The following is a 17749-nucleotide window of genomic DNA, read 5'->3' as shown; positions in this document are numbered from 1 at the left end:
GATCTTGATCTCGATCTCGTTCATACGATGTCTCACGACATCACTTGCGGTTGTTGCTCGTGAAACGAGGTGTGCGGAGAGTGTGCGTTGTTCGTTTCATCGTGTGGGGGTGGATATCGAGATTCGAGAGGCTTGGCAACGGGGTAAAGACGGGGAGGGTTGGTAGACATCGATCTGAGTGATTCGTGTGTTTTGAAGAGACTGAAAGACACCAGGTGTGGGACGAGTTGAGATGAAGATGAGAACGATGATGAGTGCCCTCTTGTAGAGGTGCATAACATATTGATTCTAGCAAAGCATGTTGGGTATAGTCCTAACACCACACCAATGCCATTCCATCTTGTAAGAAAAATGGCCCAAGTCGACAGCTGATTAACGCCAGCGCGCCAGTCACCCAGAAATGCAAGTCTATATCGCTAGTATAACGTGACAAGAAAGAAAAATCGTCGAACATAGAATCTCATCATCATCAACGGCATTGCATGCTTTAATGGATGAGGTAGTGATGAGTCCTCAAGTCGTGCAGACACAAAGCACTGAGTGTCGCACCGAGTCTTAAAGCTCGTTTAGCACCAGCGCAGCGGAGCCGAGCGTCGTGCATCCGCGGACGCTTAAAACTGTCCGAAGGACGATAGGCGAAGGAATTAGTCGTGCATTTCGTACTACAAGTATTTATAGAATGCGGTGCCTGCAGGATGTCAGTCAGCTGATTCACTTGGACTCCACAACATGGGATGGCGTGTAGCTGGGTAAGACTGACCTTCTGAATGCTGTCTCAAGGCTGACGGCGCTGAGTTCGGAGTCGTCAGGCAGCTCGTTGAGGAGTGGTACGAGGCCGGCGAACTTGTCGCCGCCCTTGTAGGCGAGGACGGCGGGGACGCCTTCTTCTTCCATTTCGGCGTCGACGTTGTGCAGCTTCACGAAGCGGACTGTGTCGTTGCGCTTTGCTACTTCGCGCATGCATTCCTCGACCATGTTGGAGATCTCAGACTGAAGTATGTCAGAGATGTGAGCGTTACGGGAGAATTGCTTCAACATACCTGGTCGTTGTAGATAAAGACGACAACCGTAGTGTCTGACGATGTCTTCTCAATGGCGTCAAGATATCCTTCACCGTCCACCGCAGGCATGCTACCGTATATCTTCCTGCTGGGGCTGTTTGTGCGTGACCGTATCCGCTGGCCGGCGTTCTGCAGCTCCCGCAACCTCGACTCGCGCCATTGCTTCATGAAGCCACTGTCGTTCTCCTCGTCTGATAATGTCCGGTCATCCTGGTAGGCTGTGACATTGTACTGCTGTGGTGAGGAGCCCTTCTTCCATGTGAACCGCCTTGCCTGCTTTTTGGCCTGCTCGAAAGCCTGTGCATCTGCAATCACGCCCTTTGGCCCTGTGTTGGCTTCAGAGCGGATGTGCGAGGGCATGTAGTAGTTGGAACGCATGTCGGCGGGGATGTCGAGTTCGTCGTCTGTGTCTACTATCTCGTAGCGGTCGTTGGCGGCGCCTTCAGATTCGGGGTCAGAGAGGTCGCTGTCGTTGTGTCTGTCTTCTGGATGTCTTTCTTCACGGTCCTTGTCGCGCATAAGCTCGTTGAATTCGTCTTGGGCAGCAGTTGTCATTATGAAAAGAGGTCCGGCCGGGTCGCGGGCGGGCGTGCTATTTGTATAGGTGCTGCGGTGTGGTGAGGCAGGAGCGTTAGTCCAGCATCTAGGGTGTCCGAGATGGATGACAGCTTAGCGGGGTGCATGGGTCTATTTTCGAGAAGCAGCCCCGTTTCAGCGTCATGATTGGACACACAGGTGAGGAAATGCCGGCAAGACTGACGACGACCTTCAGGCCACAGCAGCAATTGCTCGGGCACGGTGCTGCGCCCACAAGGATGTCCATGGATGTTGCGTGTTTTAGGGCTGAGGTGAGGCGCCTCTGCCAAATTGACACGCGACGTCCTCCTGGATTGTCGAAGATTGGCGAGAAGGAGCCACGACTTCTGAAACGAGCTCACGGTCACGAAACAGAGATGGTGCGATTTATCGAATCAGGTCATGGCTAGTTGCCGTCATGGCCAACGCGTGCACACCTTCGAAACGCCATCTGCTGCGCGAATTCGGCATCAACCGAGTTGTCAAACCATCATCATGCTGTAAACATCTCCAGGCGCATTGAGGCTGACAGGCTCGATAATTTCTACTGCTTATGCGGTGGCATATTGGCACTGCCTAATGCAGCATTACAACAACCGATTTCATTAGAATGAGTGTTGCATTTAGCAGCTTTGATAAGAAACGCCAGCTACCCCGGACACCAAATGCTTCTACAATCTTCCAGAAGCGCGTTTGCCGTGTCTGTTCTGCTTCAGGCTTGAGTGACAGTCTCGAGAGCGCCCTACGCACCGGCAGGAGCGCGTTGCATGAGTCGACCAAAATCACAGGCATAGCCATACAGCACTGCACCAACCCGGCGCCAGGAGCCACGTGCTTTGCATGTCACTGCCCCTGGGCCAACTTGAGGGCTGTACAACAGCACTCCCGGGCTGCATGAAGGCTCCTGCTCAGAGCCAAATTTCCCGTCTCCTTGGTGAAAGTGGAGGTTGTGGAACGGCTGCTCACCGTCCACCATAGGTTCTCTTTGTCGTCATTCACCGTGTCGTCTGCAAGCAACATGTCTGCTTCTTTGGGCCGGAGAGCCGAGTACGAAGCTGCGTGTTCACACCGTGACGCTGGTATCCACCGTGCCGTCTGCGTTGACGTGCTCTTCCGAGGAAGCCGAGAAGGTAGTGTAGAAACGATTGACTGCTATCTGCCTACAGAGTACGTGTCCATCCCTCGCATACAAGCACAGGATCATATATAGAATCGAAGCCCGCCGCACATCACCAAACCACCTCATAATTCGAAACGTACATGAAATCCGTCTTGCACAACTCCATCAAGTCGTCTTGCTTTTGAACTGCACACAAAAAGAGAAATAAGCCATGTTAGAAAAGTGGTGAACGTGTAAATGAGCTTGATATGGAGGGATGGACAGAGTGGTACTCTGAGAACAGCCAGCCCGAATCTCTGAGACGGAAGACGAGTACAGCCCGGTTTGTTGCGAGGAAGAAGAAGATGGAAAACAGTGGTATGGAAAGGAAAAGTGAAGATGGTTCCGGGCGCCTGTCCACCAAATTGACGCAATAGCCGCCGCTTTGTAGCTTCCAAGTGTGGTATATTATGTTGGTCGCTGCAATGTCGCAAAGTCCAAACTTCTCCCAGGGGAGGGTGTGTAGTGGGTATGTTAAACAGACAAGGTCGGAATGGGAGTTCGTGGAACGGCCAGATTAGGGATACGTGCATGCGACCGTGGTCCAACTGTGTATCGTAACATGACGTTGCATGCTTCAACGCCGCTCGCTTATGCCCAAATACGCAGCTGTAAGACGTTAGCCGATTGCCAAGAAGGAGGTTTGTCGAATGAGCTACCATAGAGTCCCATGAACCCGTGCACAAACTAAGTGCATCGTTGCTGACACCAAGACAGCTGACACGGTTGTCGTGCCCTTGCAGCGTGCCAACGCGCTCGCCGCGAAGAACGTCCCATACCTATGATTTCATTAGAGAGTAGTATCAAACATTGTGCGCAGCTGCTTACCTTGCACTCAAAGTCATCGTAACCAGCAAACAGCAGACGGCCAGACACGGAAAAGGCAACGGAGGTGATACCGCAGACAGGCTCGGGGATCTGGAGAAGCAGAAGTCAGCGTACAGAGTCAATGTGATGTAGCTGGCAAGGGGTGCACGCACCTGGTACGAGGCAAGCTCACGATCGGCACGGATGTCGAACAGACGACAAGAAGCATCATCAGAACCAGTACCAAAGGCGTTACCGTTGGGAAAGAACTGGATGGCGTTGATGTCCGAGTCATGGGCGGCGAAAGTCTGCACGCACTTCTGCTGACGAATATCCCACAGCTTGGCGAACGCATCGCAGGCGCCAGATACGAACTGGTTGTGGTCGAGGGGGTTGATGCTCAAGCTCATGACATCGCCGAGATGGTCGGCGAACTCGTGCACCTTGGACCCAGTTTCCAGATCCCAAAGCACGCAGGTCATGTCGCCGGACGAAGTAAGGATTCGCTTGTCACTGATAAACCTGCAGCAGGACAGGTATCCTGAATGGCCAGAGAGCTCTCGTGCCACACGTGTAGGGCCTTCCCGCGCTGACAGGTTGTAGATGGAGCAGATGTTATCGAGACCACCGCACGCTACGTAGTTGCCGGACGGTGAGTACGCGCAGGTCATGACCCACGATGATCGCAGCGGGATGGCGTGGACCTTGTTCGTTGTGTACGCGTCCCAGATAATGAGCTTGCCGTCTTGCGAGGCAGAGACGAGGTGTCGGCGGTCGGTCGACCAGTGCATGGCGTAGATCTTTGCAAGATGGCCCTTGAGTGTGCGCTTCGTCTTCATCGCGAGGCGCGGCAAGGCCTCGACACGGTCGCGGGCGACATCGCGGACTGCAGTCAATTGTTAGCAGTGCACAGTGCAAAGGGGCAGTACTGTGCTGCACGTCGAGGGGACGTACGGGTTGTGTCAGCGAGCTCGTCCTTCTTCCGTTTTATCCTGTCCTTCAGGGCCTCGGCATCGCGCCGTGCGACCTGAATTTTCTGCTGGATAGACTCTTGGTTCATGTCGGCCATGCTACTCTCTGGCTACCGGGTGGGAGGAGGGTGTGGTGTCGCGGCGGGCGCGCGAGCGAAAGCGGCGATGCAGGCAAATCCAGGGGGGCCTCGCAGGGAGCGCAGCAGCCCGGGGCACCGAGACACAGGCGGGGGCAGCAGGCGGGCAGAGGCAGCAATGGCGACGGGCGCGCGCGTTGCAGCTGAAATTGCTTGCGCAGGGAGATCGATGGGCGGCGTTCGGAGGATGTTGTGGTGGAGAGGGCTGCGGGTGCTGGAGGAAGTGAGGTACGCAGACGCTTGGCTAGGCCGAGAGACACCAGCTGGGGTCAAAGGAAGCGGCCCTGTCTGCTGGAAGACCGCAACAATGGGCTGCGCGGCAAGTGAACAATAGACTGCGCGGCAAGTGAACAATGCGGGGCTGACTGTGCGGCTGCCGTCTGCGTGCAGTGTGCCCTGCCAGCGATAATTGATTCACAGATGTCTGCTGCTGTGCTGCTTACGAGAATTGCGCTGCTTGCTGGGCTCTCTCGACCTGACGAAGAAGGCGCGCGCAATCTCCTACGACGCACCACCTCTCCTTTGCACAACCGCGCCCCTGATTTGCCCGTGTCCACTCGCACCCTTGCAAGCGCCATGTTCTTCCCTGGACGGAGCCGCTGCTATCCCCAAAAGCGCCTCACCACCAGGCGCCGCTCCGAAGTCTATTGTTTTCGATTTGCACTTCGAGAAACGTCAACAGCGCCACCAATACTCAATTGTCAACATGTCCGCTGCTGCAACGTCTGTCGATGAACGTTTTGCCCGCTGCCTACCAAAGATCGAAGTGAGCTGCACCAGCCTCCCCTAACGCTAGCCAGCGACTGGGCGACCGTTCGCAGCACTAATCGCCCGCCACTCAGTTGCACGCACACCTGACTGGCAGCATCAGCCGCGAGTGTCTGCACGACATCTGGGAAACCCAAAAGGGCCAAGCTCCTGCGTTCGACGTCGAAGACCCTCTTATTGCTATCCCTTCTGACAAGGTCGACTACGACCTCGAGACGTACGGCCCCTCAATATTTGATTTGATGCCGCGATTCATGTTCCTGTCTCCTATTGCTGCAGCGAGCTAACAGATTTGTCCTCATACCGAGGCTCCATTCTGATGCACGTTGTTGCAGTTCCTTGCATCATCTCGAAATCACCACATCTTGGTTGTCGTAATCACACGGAGTTGTAGTCAGTAGTCAACGCTGACAGCTGGCACAGTTTCTTTCCCTTGTTCTCATCGTACATCTACAAGCTGTGCAGCGATCTCCCGAGCATAGAGTACGTCTCATGTCGGCTGCGAACACTACATCTGTTGACTGTATGAAGATACTCGACAAGGGCAGTGTTGCAAGACTTTCAAGTAGATGGCGTGGTCTACCTAGAATTGCGGACCACGCCTCGAGCCATACGCGAGAATGGCATCACCAAAGATGACTACGTCAGGACCGTTTTGAACATCCTAAGTGCATGGAATAGCAATGCCGCCAACACCTTACGGGCCTACCTAATCCTGTCTGTTGACCGCCGCAACACCATCGCCCAAGCCGAAGAAGTTGTCGACCTGTGCATCAAGTACCAGTCAGCAGGCGTCGTAGGCATTGATCTCTGCGGTGACCCAGCCAAGGGCGATGTTCGCATCTTCACAGACACATTTGCCAGAGCGAAAGCTGCAGGCTTGAACATGACCCTGCACTTCGCCGAAGCAAAGGTATCTGCGTCTGACATGGAGTTGGAGACGCTGCTGTCATGGATGCCAAATCGTTTAGGCCATGTCATCCACGTGAAAGAGGAGTACTGCAAAATCATCGAGCAAGAAAACATTGGTGTTGAGCTGTGTCTGAGCTGCAATGTCCACGCTAGGATGATCACCGGGACCTACAGCGACCACCACTTTGGCACGTGGAGACACACGAACGTTCCAGTGGCTCTCTCTGTATGTCTTCGCTTGCTTGCCTTGAGCTTCGCTAACGTTTGCACAGACTGATGATGTCGGCGTCTTCTGTAGCCCTCTGTCAAATGAATACGAGCTCGCTGCGCAACACTTCGACCTCAGTCGTACTGAAATACGAAAGCTCTGCGTGAGTGCTATTGAATCGATATTCACTGGTGAGGACGAGAAGACTCGTCTCCGGTCGATCTACGCAGAGTGGGACGGCTGGACAGCTTAGAGCTTGCAAATCAATTACCGATAGAATGTTTCTATCCCACACAATTCGCCTGAACGACCTCTCTGCTCACTATCTCCCAGCTTAAGTTCTTATGCACTGCACGAACTGCATTGTGTCTGGCGCTCAGTCTATTTAGCAGCGACCTAGCAGCAAAGCGATCAAGCAGGTTGACGTGCCAAGCAATTACAGTGATGCTGGAGCGTTATGTGAGGAAAATGATTTAGTGCTTGGTCAATTTTCACTATTGACAGATGTCAACGCTGCAGGCGAAATGCATATAATGCTGAGACGCTGGGTTACCATCCCTATATCGTACTCCAGGTTTTCGATGATATCCACACCCCACTTCGCTTACAAGCTCGTATTCTCTGCTCGCCATGTGACTTACCCCCCTCTCCAAACCTAATGAGTCACGACATCGTCTTCCTAAAATGCGCTTCTTCTACAGTTTCCTCCGCATTTCTTCCTCTTCCTCCAAATTAACAAGTATATATTGATAAAATTTTCTTCCGTCCTTATCGATAAAACGGCCTCATGGTGTAAGTTTAGTCCTACTGTCTCAGATCTCGAACTCCTCTCTAACAACCAATCAGCTAGTGGTATGATTCCTGCTTTGGGTCACGTGCTCAAATCTGCAGGAGGCCCCGCGTTCGAATCGCGGTGGGGCCCCGTTCTTTTTGTCGAACGAACGAAACCTGTCTTTCTTCATTGCGAGGTTTTAAGTGCAGCTTATTCTGTCACCCGAGTATTTGGCTCGGTAGAAGAGGGGATTGTTTGGGTGGAGGCTGCAAGGGGTGCACCTTTTTTTCTTAACAGATGACATGCACCCCTGGCAGCTTGGTGTTGGATTTTGTTCTCAACACATTGCTAGACTCTTAACACGGTGAAGGCTGTAAGGCGAGAAATGTCTCTTTGGTATGAATGCATTATTTAGATGTCATGATAATAGACAGGCCGTGTCCAAGATATATACATGTCAAAGCACCCTCTACTCCCAAGACGCCGACCAACGTATACCCAAACACAAGGAGACGCCCTGCGCCATCCTAACCCGACACCAAACCTTGGACCTTAAGCTTACAGACATTTTCCTTGCATACAGAAACAGTACAACTAATCTTATGAATGACACAATACCTAATACCCACGACGATCATACATATCATATCCTCCTCCGTAGCCTCCCATCCTTTCATATTCACTCGCCCTCCTCCCATGCAACGGTCTCCTCTTCTGCTCCCTGATATGCTCCAGCGCATCAGCAAGTTCTCTCATATTGACGTCATCTTGAGCGGCACGGTCAGCGAGGTATCGTGGCTCACGCTGTCCATATATAGGCTCTTGCATATCTGGGGCAAACGTGTTTGAACGCCCAAGGCGCGGCGGGTAACGCGCAGTATCGAACGGGTTACTCTGTGGAGTCTGAGCACTATTGCGGCGGTGCAGACCAGGTCGAGGTGTGAACGCATGCTCGTCAAAGTACGGCTCGCGCTGGCGGGGGTCGTGGGGGTAGTCGTTTGCTGGGTACGCGCTCCTTCGTGTACGAGGCTCTACGTCGCCATAGATGTGGCTCGGGTGAGGGTGTCCAAAGCTTTCTTGTCTGTGTGGCAGATTGCGCGATCTTAGCTTTGGTGATTGGTCAACGATGTCAGAGTGGTGTCGACTTCGGCGACCGTGACGATCGGGCTCTGAGAAGACGCTGTCATCTGCCGTGTGGACGGATGAGTTGTCGTTGAATGATGCTGTGCCGCTGTGGCGGTCCCAGGAATTAACACGCGACATTGGCTCGGCGTTGGCTTTCTCTTTCCTGTAGTCCGGTGATGAGGCACCGTGGCTGTCGCGTCGGACACGCTCGTTGGCGCGTGTTGGCTTCTCAGCCGCGGGAGTGCTCATGTGGATATGGATGGGTGGAAGCTGTTGTTTGGAAGACCGGGGAGAGTTGTCCTTCGATGACATGGGGCTGTACTTGCCCATGGGTGGAGGGTCAATGAGGTCTGAGTCGCGACGCCTTCGATGCGTCTCGGTGCGAACGTGGCTTCTGCTGCGGCTTCTGACCTTGCTGTGGGGTTTGTTGTGGCGAGACTTCTTCGATCGAGAAGACTGCCTTGAACGACCACGTTTTAGCTTGCCAATATGAGCAAACTCGCCGTGCTCAACATGGCGAACGCGAAAGCGGTCAGAACCCGAGTCGCCAGTCTCAGACTCCCACTCGTCGCTGTTTGACTCCGACTCGGAAGACAACTCCTCGTGACGACCCTTGGGCTTCTTCTGTTTCTTCAAGAAGGACGAGTCAAGGATCTCGATGTCGGGTTGTCCTGGTCTCATCGCAGGGCGGTGCACGGTATCTGGAAATGCGCCAGGCATTGGTCGGTGTTGTTGCTGCCCATGTGCTGGTGGGCGCGGCATACCATGAGCCGCACCAGGTGGTGGCGGAGGAAGATGTGACAAAGGCGTGGCACCAGGCGGCGGTGGTGGCAGATGTGTCATCCCTGGAGGAGGTGGGGGTGGAGGGGGAGCTTGACCAGGCTGAGATTGTCCGGGGGTCGGTGGGACTCGCATTGCTTGCACTGGCTGCTGAACATGTCCCATAGGTGGCTGAGCAGGGTGTGGAGGGTTTCGTAACGGTTGTGGCATCTCGTGTCCTACGTGATTTGGTTGGTGTGCAAAGGCTTGGTTTGGTTGCATAGGCTGTGGTTTTGTAGCCATAGCAGCTGCAGCCCTAATGGTCTGGGGATCCTCGTATCCAGAAGGCCCAGTCTGCAGTATGACTGAGATACGCTTAAGTTGTCGTTGCCGGCTACCCATGGACTGCTTGACGATCTTCCAGTCAATGTCAATGCTGGCGATGGTCCACTGCAGAGTCCGGTTCAAGGCCATAAGTTCTCGGTTCTGATCCTCCACGAGCTCGTTAATGATACGTCGGGCGTTTGAAGAAGGAATATCGTTCAGAACGCTCTTGATGGATCGCTTGCTTCTTTGGAATTTCTTAACATCGCTCTGAAGATCCTGGGCATTGACATGCTGCTGTTCGGCTTCGACATCCTCCCAGCCGTCGGCGCCCTTTGGTCTCTCCAAGGTGAATAGCGCAAACTGGGGGTCGTAGTTGGCATAGGGGTTCTGCAGAGATTGTTGACTCTGCATGCCTCTTTGCTGGCCCATTGTGGGTACTTGTGGTTGGGCCATTGGGGCAGCCTGTCGTTGCTGTCCAATGTTCTGATGTTGTGTAGGCACCTGAGCCGGGTGCATCTGATGCTGAGCCGGAAACTGGTGGGCCATGTTGAGATTCCGTACGGTCGTCAAGGGCAAACGGGTTGAGGTTGTAACGCTAGAAACTAAGCAAACATCAAGTCCGCTATCAAGCCAGGAGAATGGCGAGGGCTGAGAAGAGCAATTGACAAGGCAGTACTGGAGGACCAAGGCAGAATGAAGCGTTCGAAAGGTTCTATATAGACATACCTCTACCTCCCCCTGTGTCACTTAGGAACGTGTACGTTGCCCCTCCATCCCAAGGTGATGGTAACACCATCTTGATGCAAGCGGGGGTTAGGAGTCCTTCTCGGAACCGAGCCTCATGGTCGATTCGCTACTATCCGACAAACTTCTACAAGTCGTTATTGGTTGCAAACGAGGTGTTCGAACGCCCTGTTTGAGGATTGGCTGTGGTGCCACTGACCGGCCAAAGCCACCTAGCTGAAGGAGACATCTAGGAAGCAGGCAAATCGGCAGGCATCTTACCAGCTGAGCCAGCCCGAAACGTAAGGCAGAGCCTCAGAATACTCACCGGATGCCTAATGAGTCCTTAAACGTGCATGCAACCGAGACGTCGTGCAGCAGAAGGACTCGTGATGGTTGCTTAGCCATGGCCTCGGAGCAGGCTGGAAGCCGAATTGAGTTTGATGGAGGGAGCCTTGCATGCGAGCGTCTCTCTAGATCCGGTGTATTATGTCGGCATCATTTAGCGGCAGATCATGGTATTTTCAGCTGTCAAGTGAGTGTTGGCGGATTTGGCAGCCGTTGACAGTTTGGTGGAGCGCGAACGACAGTTGATGCCGTTATGCAGGCGCATTGGCCTCCTTCTGTCCTACCAAGACTTCCCGCGTTTGACGCCCTTTCAAGAGCAGGCATCTGACTGCGACACACTTAGATGAGTTTCGAGTTTGCCTGATACCTCGATATGGCTGGTGGCTTGCGCTATACGACGTGCACCTGGTCCATCTGCATATCTACCCTCGCAATTGCCAGCGCATCTGCCCTCAAACAAGGTCGTTAACGTCAGGTTTGCCTGGAGTACTGAGAACGCTCACGGAATACAGCGCATGTACGAATATGTGGTATGGAGACAAAGAATGACTGTCCTCTGTGTAAACTAGCAATTGCAAACCGTCACGTAAATCCACCTCTGCATGAAAAGGCTGATGACATTCTTTACGCAATGCTAACAAAGCGAAGGACTCAAATACGTATTTCCAAGACCGTCTTGAAGCGAGTCCAGTCCATCGAAGAAGGACCTCACATACTGCACAGTAGCTGCGAACTTGTTCGCAGTCTGCAATGCCGATCCATGCTTGCCCTTCGAGTCTGCAGCCTGCTCCACTACCATGTGGAAGTCGACACCCCGCATCTGCATGTTGCCACGTCCTCCAATGCTCACCTTCAGGCTCAGCCAATAGCCATCATAACGGCACATTAGTGAACCGGACCACAGACATGGATTCCATTTCGAGGACACCGGACGACTTGCATGCTTTGTGGTTGCATGCCTCCAACTGAAGGATTCAAATCTCAGCCTTATCACTACGATTGGCTTGATAGAGAGTGCATGTTCGAAGGACCAAGTGCTATAGGGCTCAAAGGACAGGGACCCTTGCAGGCTGTAAGTCTTCTGTCTGACGCTGATATCAAAGCGAAGGACTGTCCCACCGGACGGGGCGAGCCGCCCTTCTCACCTCACCACCGTGCCGTCCCAGAGTCCTTCACTTGGCAACATCCGTTTGAGCCATTCGTCCAAAGCTCCCGTAAGCTCGTTACTTCGGATCGATAGGAAGGCCGCGGCATCTGGATCCACACTATTCAGAAAGAGTTGCCCTGGATGGGCCAGCTGATCGGAGGCCTCACCTAGGCATTGGTCAAGATGCAACGAGTTTCTCATCGGCTACCCTGGATCATTGCAAGCACAGCCTGGACTGACTCGTAGAGTAACGAGGTGATCTTGCGCGTCTTCTTAGCACCTTTACGATCTTGAAACACAATGTTGACAGCATCATGCAACCTTTGCTGAGGATACGTGCGCAATAACACATGTCGACACAAGCAAGAGGAACGCACGACGAACCCAGAGGCTACCTCTCTACGGCCAATTCGTCCTACTGGAAGCATCATGTTGGTATTATTGGCTCCACCATCTGAAGACTCCGGGTTGTATTCGCTCACGCACAATCCGCGAAGCGAACGACCTACAGTGCTGCCGATCTTATCCAATCTACAGTAGTCGAACGACGACAAACCTTTCCGATATGTCAGCTCAGTGTCAGAAAGCAGTCGGCCCTACACAACAGAGCCTCCTGCCAGCCCAGCAACCGCAAGCGTCTCATGACTCTTCATCCTTGGCGATCAGCATGGTCATAGTGATCTGTCAGAGCCGCATAGGTCTCAGCAACGACCGCGCCCAGCAACCCTAGGATCGTAGGCACCAACATGGTCCACTTCGTCTCAGCCTCCTCTAGCAAACACTACTGACGCGTTCACAATATTCAGTTCTGCCTTGCCTGCTGTTGTAACCTACAGCCCCCCCCCCCCAAGCTATCTGTGGGTCCCATATGATCGCTTTGTACTCTAGCAATCCATCAAATACAGCTGTAATATTACCATTGGCCAACACAAAGTACCTAACAGGGGCACTGTGTGCGTTTACCTCCTTAAGCCAGTATCACTCCCACGTAGCTTCGAGAACCAACGTTGCAGTCATGAAAGCGGTGCGTCTCGGAGAAGCCTTCATGTCTTGTCCACAGCATCGAAATGATGCTCTAGTCGACCTCGAGGCGGACAGTCCATACATGCGCAAAGCACAACCCACCATTCCCGCGACACGTTACGCCCTTGAACTACGTCATCTTCGTTGCATGGTAGTCACTAACACCATCGACCTACGATCCAGCCTCTCATCCTTTGAAGTTTGCCTTACTCTTGCCGGCTTGAATCTGCCTCGTCTGCCTTTCTACCCACCTGTTAGGTTTTCTCTTTAATCGCTGCTGGCATCGCACTGCAGACATAGCCATGTACGACTAATTTCCACAACCAAAAGTGATAGCACAGCCTTGTGTTATGAGAGCAGTTTTACATACTTGCTTCTTATTATTGAAGTCACTATCAGCGAACAACTGACTCCCATTGACCATAATGTAGCACTCGAAGCAAAGAGCTCGTGTGACGACGAAGAACAAGGCGTGCAAAAAAGCACACTGAAGAAGCAATACCATCAAGACACATCGATGCAAGCCGTCGAAGTGGGTATTTACCAGCTCAACCAATTATCAAGCGTCAACGCTTGCAGAACGAATAGTGCATGAAGTCGGGTCATGATAGCTGTTGTACCCGCCAACCTGTAGTGAATGGTCAACATTCATCATGGGAAAAGGTCTGTAGCCATCGCACAGAGTCTACATCGAATACCTTGTCTGCGACATAAGCGCAAGGAGTTCGCAAGATAAGTTCCAAGATGATAATGCATACATAGATCGATTCCGTCAGCTTGGCAGACAGAAGGCCATCGCTGAGATGCCCAGGAAACGCGTGGAATGCGCATGGGTTCTTTCACCAGAACACTGCTCAAAGTATCGAGTCTCGAGTGAGGTGCACGAGCGATGCAATGACGCGGTTGTTGATGATGCTTTGGGCTAAGGGAGCTAGGACCAAACCTTAATGGTTCGCGGAGCAGGCACGCGTCGCTCACCAACATCCCCGCCGCCGCATCACCACAGCTGCCATTGAGCTCGACGCGCCTTTTCTTTCCACTTCGCCACTTTCCTGCCAAACTAATCCACATAGAGCGCGCAACCATCATGAGCGCGGCAGTTGTGGCGTCTGAGGCCGGCGATGCCACCTCGTCAAGCTCGCGACGTAAATCTGGACGCGTAACGAAGAAGCCCGAAAAGTTTACACCAGGCACAAGTCCAATAGGGACCTCCAAAAGGAAGCGCGGCGACGATGATGACAGCGGCGTTGACGCGGACGAGCCAATATCAGAAGACGAGGATGAAAGCACAGAAGGCGAACCAGATGAGGAGGAACTGAGAGAGCGACGGCGCAAGAATAAGAGCAAAGCGCCTGCAAAACGGCCTGCGCCGAAGAAGCCCAAGACGAATGGGAAGAGTGTGACACTGGCGATGCGCCCCGCGACAAGCGCGTCGAAGAAGTCCAGCAGACCGCGCAAAGCACTTGTTCGCAAGAGCATCCTCGCTGAAGACGAGGCGGAAGGGCTCTATGGTAGGCATATGGTGTGCAGGTATACAATAAATGAAGCTGACGCGCTACAGCCGACGTGTTTGCCAGTGGCGACCGCCTTGAGGATGTCGCGGCGCGTTGGGTCGCGCGATTCAACGAGCACGAGGCGAAAGCTGTCGCTGAGATCGTCAACTTCGTACTGCGCGCCGCCGGCTGCAGCCTTCGCATCGACGAAGATGACATTGCCGATCCAGACAACGCGCCGAGTCGCGTGGCGGAGCTGCAAGAGGAGTACCAGGCGCAGGACGTGACAGAGTACCCGCTTATCGCCAAGGCGAAGGACGGTGGCGGCCAGGCTTTCAGGCACGCTTTGCACCGCTTCTTCCTCACTCTCGTCCAGAGCATCGCGCAGTCAGGGCTCATGTACGAGAACCAGGAGTTGCTCGAAAACATCGCCGTCTGGATTGGCGCAATGTCCTCGAGTGCCAACCGACCGTTCCGCCACACAGCTACAGTCGCGGCGTTAGCGATCACGACAGCACTTGCCTCGGTAGCGGCAGATATCGTCGAAAACACAGCGAAGAAGATGCGACAGAGCGAATCTGAAGTGAAGAAGTCGCGAGTCAACAAAGCTCGCGTTTCTGCGGCAAATCAAGAGGTCGAGGACTACAACGCAAAACTGGAGTCTGTGGATGGCGCACTCAACGACTGGTTCAGTCTGGTGTATGTCCACCGATACCGTGATGTGGACCATCACATTCGAGTGGACTGCGTTGGAGCACTGGCAGACTGGATCATCACATACCCGGACAAGTTCTTCGATGGCAGCCATCTGCGCTATCTCGGCTGGGTGCTTTCAGATCCCAACTCACCCACGAGAGTCGAAGTGCTGCATCAGCTTGCGCGACTATTCAAGGACAAAGACAAGCTTGCTGGGTTGAAGACGTTTACAGAACGCTTCCGGCCTCGAATTGTCGAGATTGCGACTCGAGATGCAGAGAACAACGTGCGTGCCGCAGCAGTCGATCTCCTAGACATCCTTCGCGAAGCTGGCTTCCTCGAGCCAGATGACATTGACTCGGTTGGCAAGCTCATCTTCGACGCTGATGCCAAGGTGCGCAAGTCAGTTGTTGGCTTCTTTGCCGAGAACGTCAACGCTGCGTACGAAGCTATTGTCGATGATATGGGCGGCCAAGAAGCTCTCGATGAGGCATTGGGATCGCCAGACGATGAAGATGAAGAGTACCAGAATCCGCGGTTGGAATGGCTGAAGCTTAAGTGTCTCGTTGACCAGCTTCTTTCGTACGACGAGGACGAAAACGAGTTACCAACCCAGATCGAGCGAATCTCACATACAAGCGCAGAGCTGGGGCTAGTCGCGGCCGGTGTTGAGTCGCGATACTCGTTAGCTGCTCAGGCGCTGTACGAGGCGATCCCTGAAATCAGATCTTGGGAAGTGTTGGCAGGTTACTTGCTCTATGACCACACCCAGACTGCGCAGCATGGCGGCGACGATGCGGAGGCTATGCTGCGACAGAACTGTCAGCTCGAAGAGAAGCACGAGACTGCACTACTCGACATCCTGAATGCAGTCGTTCGTCTTCGATTGCAGCGCCTGGCTGAAGCACAGACAGACAGGAAGAAGACGAAAGCCCAACGCGAGAGTGACCAGGGAGAGCAAGCAGAAATGGCGAGGAAACTCACATTGCTCATTCCTGACCTGCTGAAGAAGTTTGGTGCGCTGCCTGAGGCTGCGGCACTGTGCCTTCGTCTCGAGCGCGAATTGAGTCTGGATGTCTTTGAAGAGCTGCGACAAAACACGGCGTTGACCGCGCTGCTCGACGATATCAACAAGCAGTTCCTGACACATCACAACGAGCGCGTCCTGATCGAAGCTGTCGGATCAATGTTGCATGCGCAGGAGAATGAGGAGCTCAAGGAGATGATTCATCTCAAGATCCAAGCTCTCTGGGACGACCTTATCAACACATTTGACGCGTTACGGCGTGGAAAAGACTTCTCAGCATGTGGCAACCTCGACCAGAACATCCTTGTTGGCGTCTCGAACATCGTACTGAAGATTGCTCAACTCAGCAAAGTTTCAGACGCGGCGATACTCGACCAGATCGTTGCGCCAGCAAATTCGAGAAGCAAGTCAAAGAAGGCTGCACTAGATTCGCCACCTATCGTGTCTGTACTACAGATCCTGGATCGTGGCTTGCCATCCAACGATCTAGACGCAGAAACGAACGAAGCAGAGGACTCCCTCGTTCGTCACGCTATGTCGGTGTTGCTCACATACTTTGTCTGGAAATGCAAAGAATGCATGGACCACATCGAAGCGGGGACTACCATGCCTGACGACGACCTCACAACTCTAGTCGAGAGACGAGACGCGTGCATAACATCGCTCATGACTATCCTCGAAAAGCGCAAGGGTGCCGACAACGTGCGTCTCGAAGCCGCCAACCTCCTCCTCGACATCTACAACATGTTCCGCTCGCTAAAAGTCAAGAAGGCGAAACTCAGCCGTACGCGCAAGAAGCCCCAAGGCCGTGCTTCAAGAGCGAATGAGGATGATGCAAGCGACGACTGGGAAGCCTTGGCGCAAGACATCGACACCCAAACAGTAAAGATCCTGATGCAGATCCTTACTGCAACAGAGAACAACCTCGCCAAACTGGCGAACAAGCGCCTCGAAGAACCCGACGTGGACGATGACCCTATCGACCCTGATGACGAGCCAGAGTCCGATGATGAAGACTCAGAGGATATACGCACACAAGAAGACAAGCAAGTCCGCTTGCTCATCGCCGAAGAGCATCTTTGCCAATACGGCGGACGCATCGTGCACGCCTACCTCGTCGGCAGCTTAGGCGCTGAGGGCGGCGAAGTGGTGAAGAAGCGGTTGGAGAGGAACAAAGCGAAGCTGACGTCGACATGGAAAGAGGTAGTGAGCCATCTCGATGCACAGAGGTTCGTCAAGAAGCCAAAGAAGGCGCCTGCCAAACCTGCTGCGAAGGCAGGGAAGAGCAAAGAGATCGTCATTGAGAGCGATGAGGAAGATGAGGTTGAGGTACCGGGTGATGAGATTGAAGACGAGGAGATGGCGGATGCTGAGCAGGAGGAGCAAGTGAACGGCGCTGAGGCTGAGGAGAATGGGGCGGAGAGAGAAGCCGATGAGGAGAGCATTCTGGGCGATTAGAGGGGTGGCACACGTGGGAGCATCATGCTCGATCTGTTGTATTACCCTTTTAGCGTTTCGTATAGCTTCACAAGGGTACATGGCAGGCTGAGCGTTCACGCTGGCGCTGAGGCGTTTTGTCAAGCAAGCGCTGTAGATGTTTGTTTTCGTGTATGATCAAATTCGAGGTGCTTCAACTTTGACTACTTTTATTTGGAGAAACAACCGTTTGCTAGCAGGCAATACCTCAAGTGATAGAAGGTAATCAGCATA

General features: G+C 53.5%; 5 protein-coding genes across 5 annotated transcripts; 2 read left to right on the top strand and 3 right to left on the bottom strand.

Annotated features, from left to right (window-relative positions):
- Positions 1 to 267: 267 nt before the first annotated feature.
- On the bottom strand, positions 268 to 1940 carry BU25DRAFT_393400 (thioredoxin-like protein). Its single transcript, XM_033704692.1, has 3 exons — positions 1041 to 1940; positions 761 to 990; positions 268 to 688 (listed from the first exon to the last, which is right to left on the bottom strand). Exons 1-3 carry the CDS (start codon positions 1614 to 1616, stop codon positions 673 to 675), a joined length of 822 nt encoding a protein of 273 aa, XP_033561632.1. The 5' UTR covers positions 1617 to 1940; the 3' UTR covers positions 268 to 672.
- A 1340-nt stretch (positions 1941 to 3280) lies between these two features.
- Positions 3281 to 4826, bottom strand: BU25DRAFT_64998 (guanine nucleotide-binding protein, beta subunit). The gene is made up of 5 exons (XM_033711989.1): positions 4558 to 4826; positions 3777 to 4489; positions 3625 to 3714; positions 3456 to 3575; positions 3281 to 3405 (listed from the first exon to the last, which is right to left on the bottom strand). The coding sequence occupies exons 1-5, from the start codon at positions 4670 to 4672 to the stop codon at positions 3388 to 3390; spliced, it is 1056 nt and encodes a 351-aa protein (XP_033561631.1). The 5' UTR covers positions 4673 to 4826; the 3' UTR covers positions 3281 to 3387.
- A 412-nt stretch (positions 4827 to 5238) lies between these two features.
- Positions 5239 to 6859, top strand: BU25DRAFT_491476 (Metallo-dependent hydrolase). Its single transcript, XM_033711570.1, has 5 exons — positions 5239 to 5477; positions 5554 to 5696; positions 5903 to 5962; positions 6011 to 6617; positions 6664 to 6859. Exons 1-5 carry the CDS (start codon positions 5418 to 5420, stop codon positions 6850 to 6852), a joined length of 1059 nt encoding a protein of 352 aa, XP_033561630.1. The 5' UTR covers positions 5239 to 5417; the 3' UTR covers positions 6853 to 6859.
- A 1130-nt stretch (positions 6860 to 7989) lies between these two features.
- BU25DRAFT_421854 (uncharacterized protein) lies at positions 7990 to 10128 on the bottom strand (the record flags this gene model as incomplete). The annotated part of the gene is made up of 1 exon (XM_033708115.1): positions 7990 to 10128. One exon carries the CDS (start codon positions 10126 to 10128, stop codon positions 7990 to 7992), a length of 2139 nt encoding a protein of 712 aa, XP_033561629.1.
- A 3625-nt stretch (positions 10129 to 13753) lies between these two features.
- Positions 13754 to 17664, top strand: BU25DRAFT_368448 (STAG-domain-containing protein). Its single transcript, XM_033703897.1, has 2 exons — positions 13754 to 14334; positions 14385 to 17664. The coding sequence occupies exons 1-2, from the start codon at positions 13911 to 13913 to the stop codon at positions 17495 to 17497; spliced, it is 3537 nt and encodes a 1178-aa protein (XP_033561628.1). The 5' UTR covers positions 13754 to 13910; the 3' UTR covers positions 17498 to 17664.
- Positions 17665 to 17749: the final 85 nt, after the last annotated feature.

Source organism: Macroventuria anomochaeta, assembly GCF_010093625.1.
Source record: "Macroventuria anomochaeta strain CBS 525.71 unplaced genomic scaffold BU25scaffold_17, whole genome shotgun sequence".
Taxonomy (NCBI): Eukaryota; Fungi; Ascomycota; class Dothideomycetes; order Pleosporales; family Didymellaceae; genus Macroventuria; species Macroventuria anomochaeta.
This window is presented reverse-complemented; position numbering and strand designations above follow the sequence as displayed.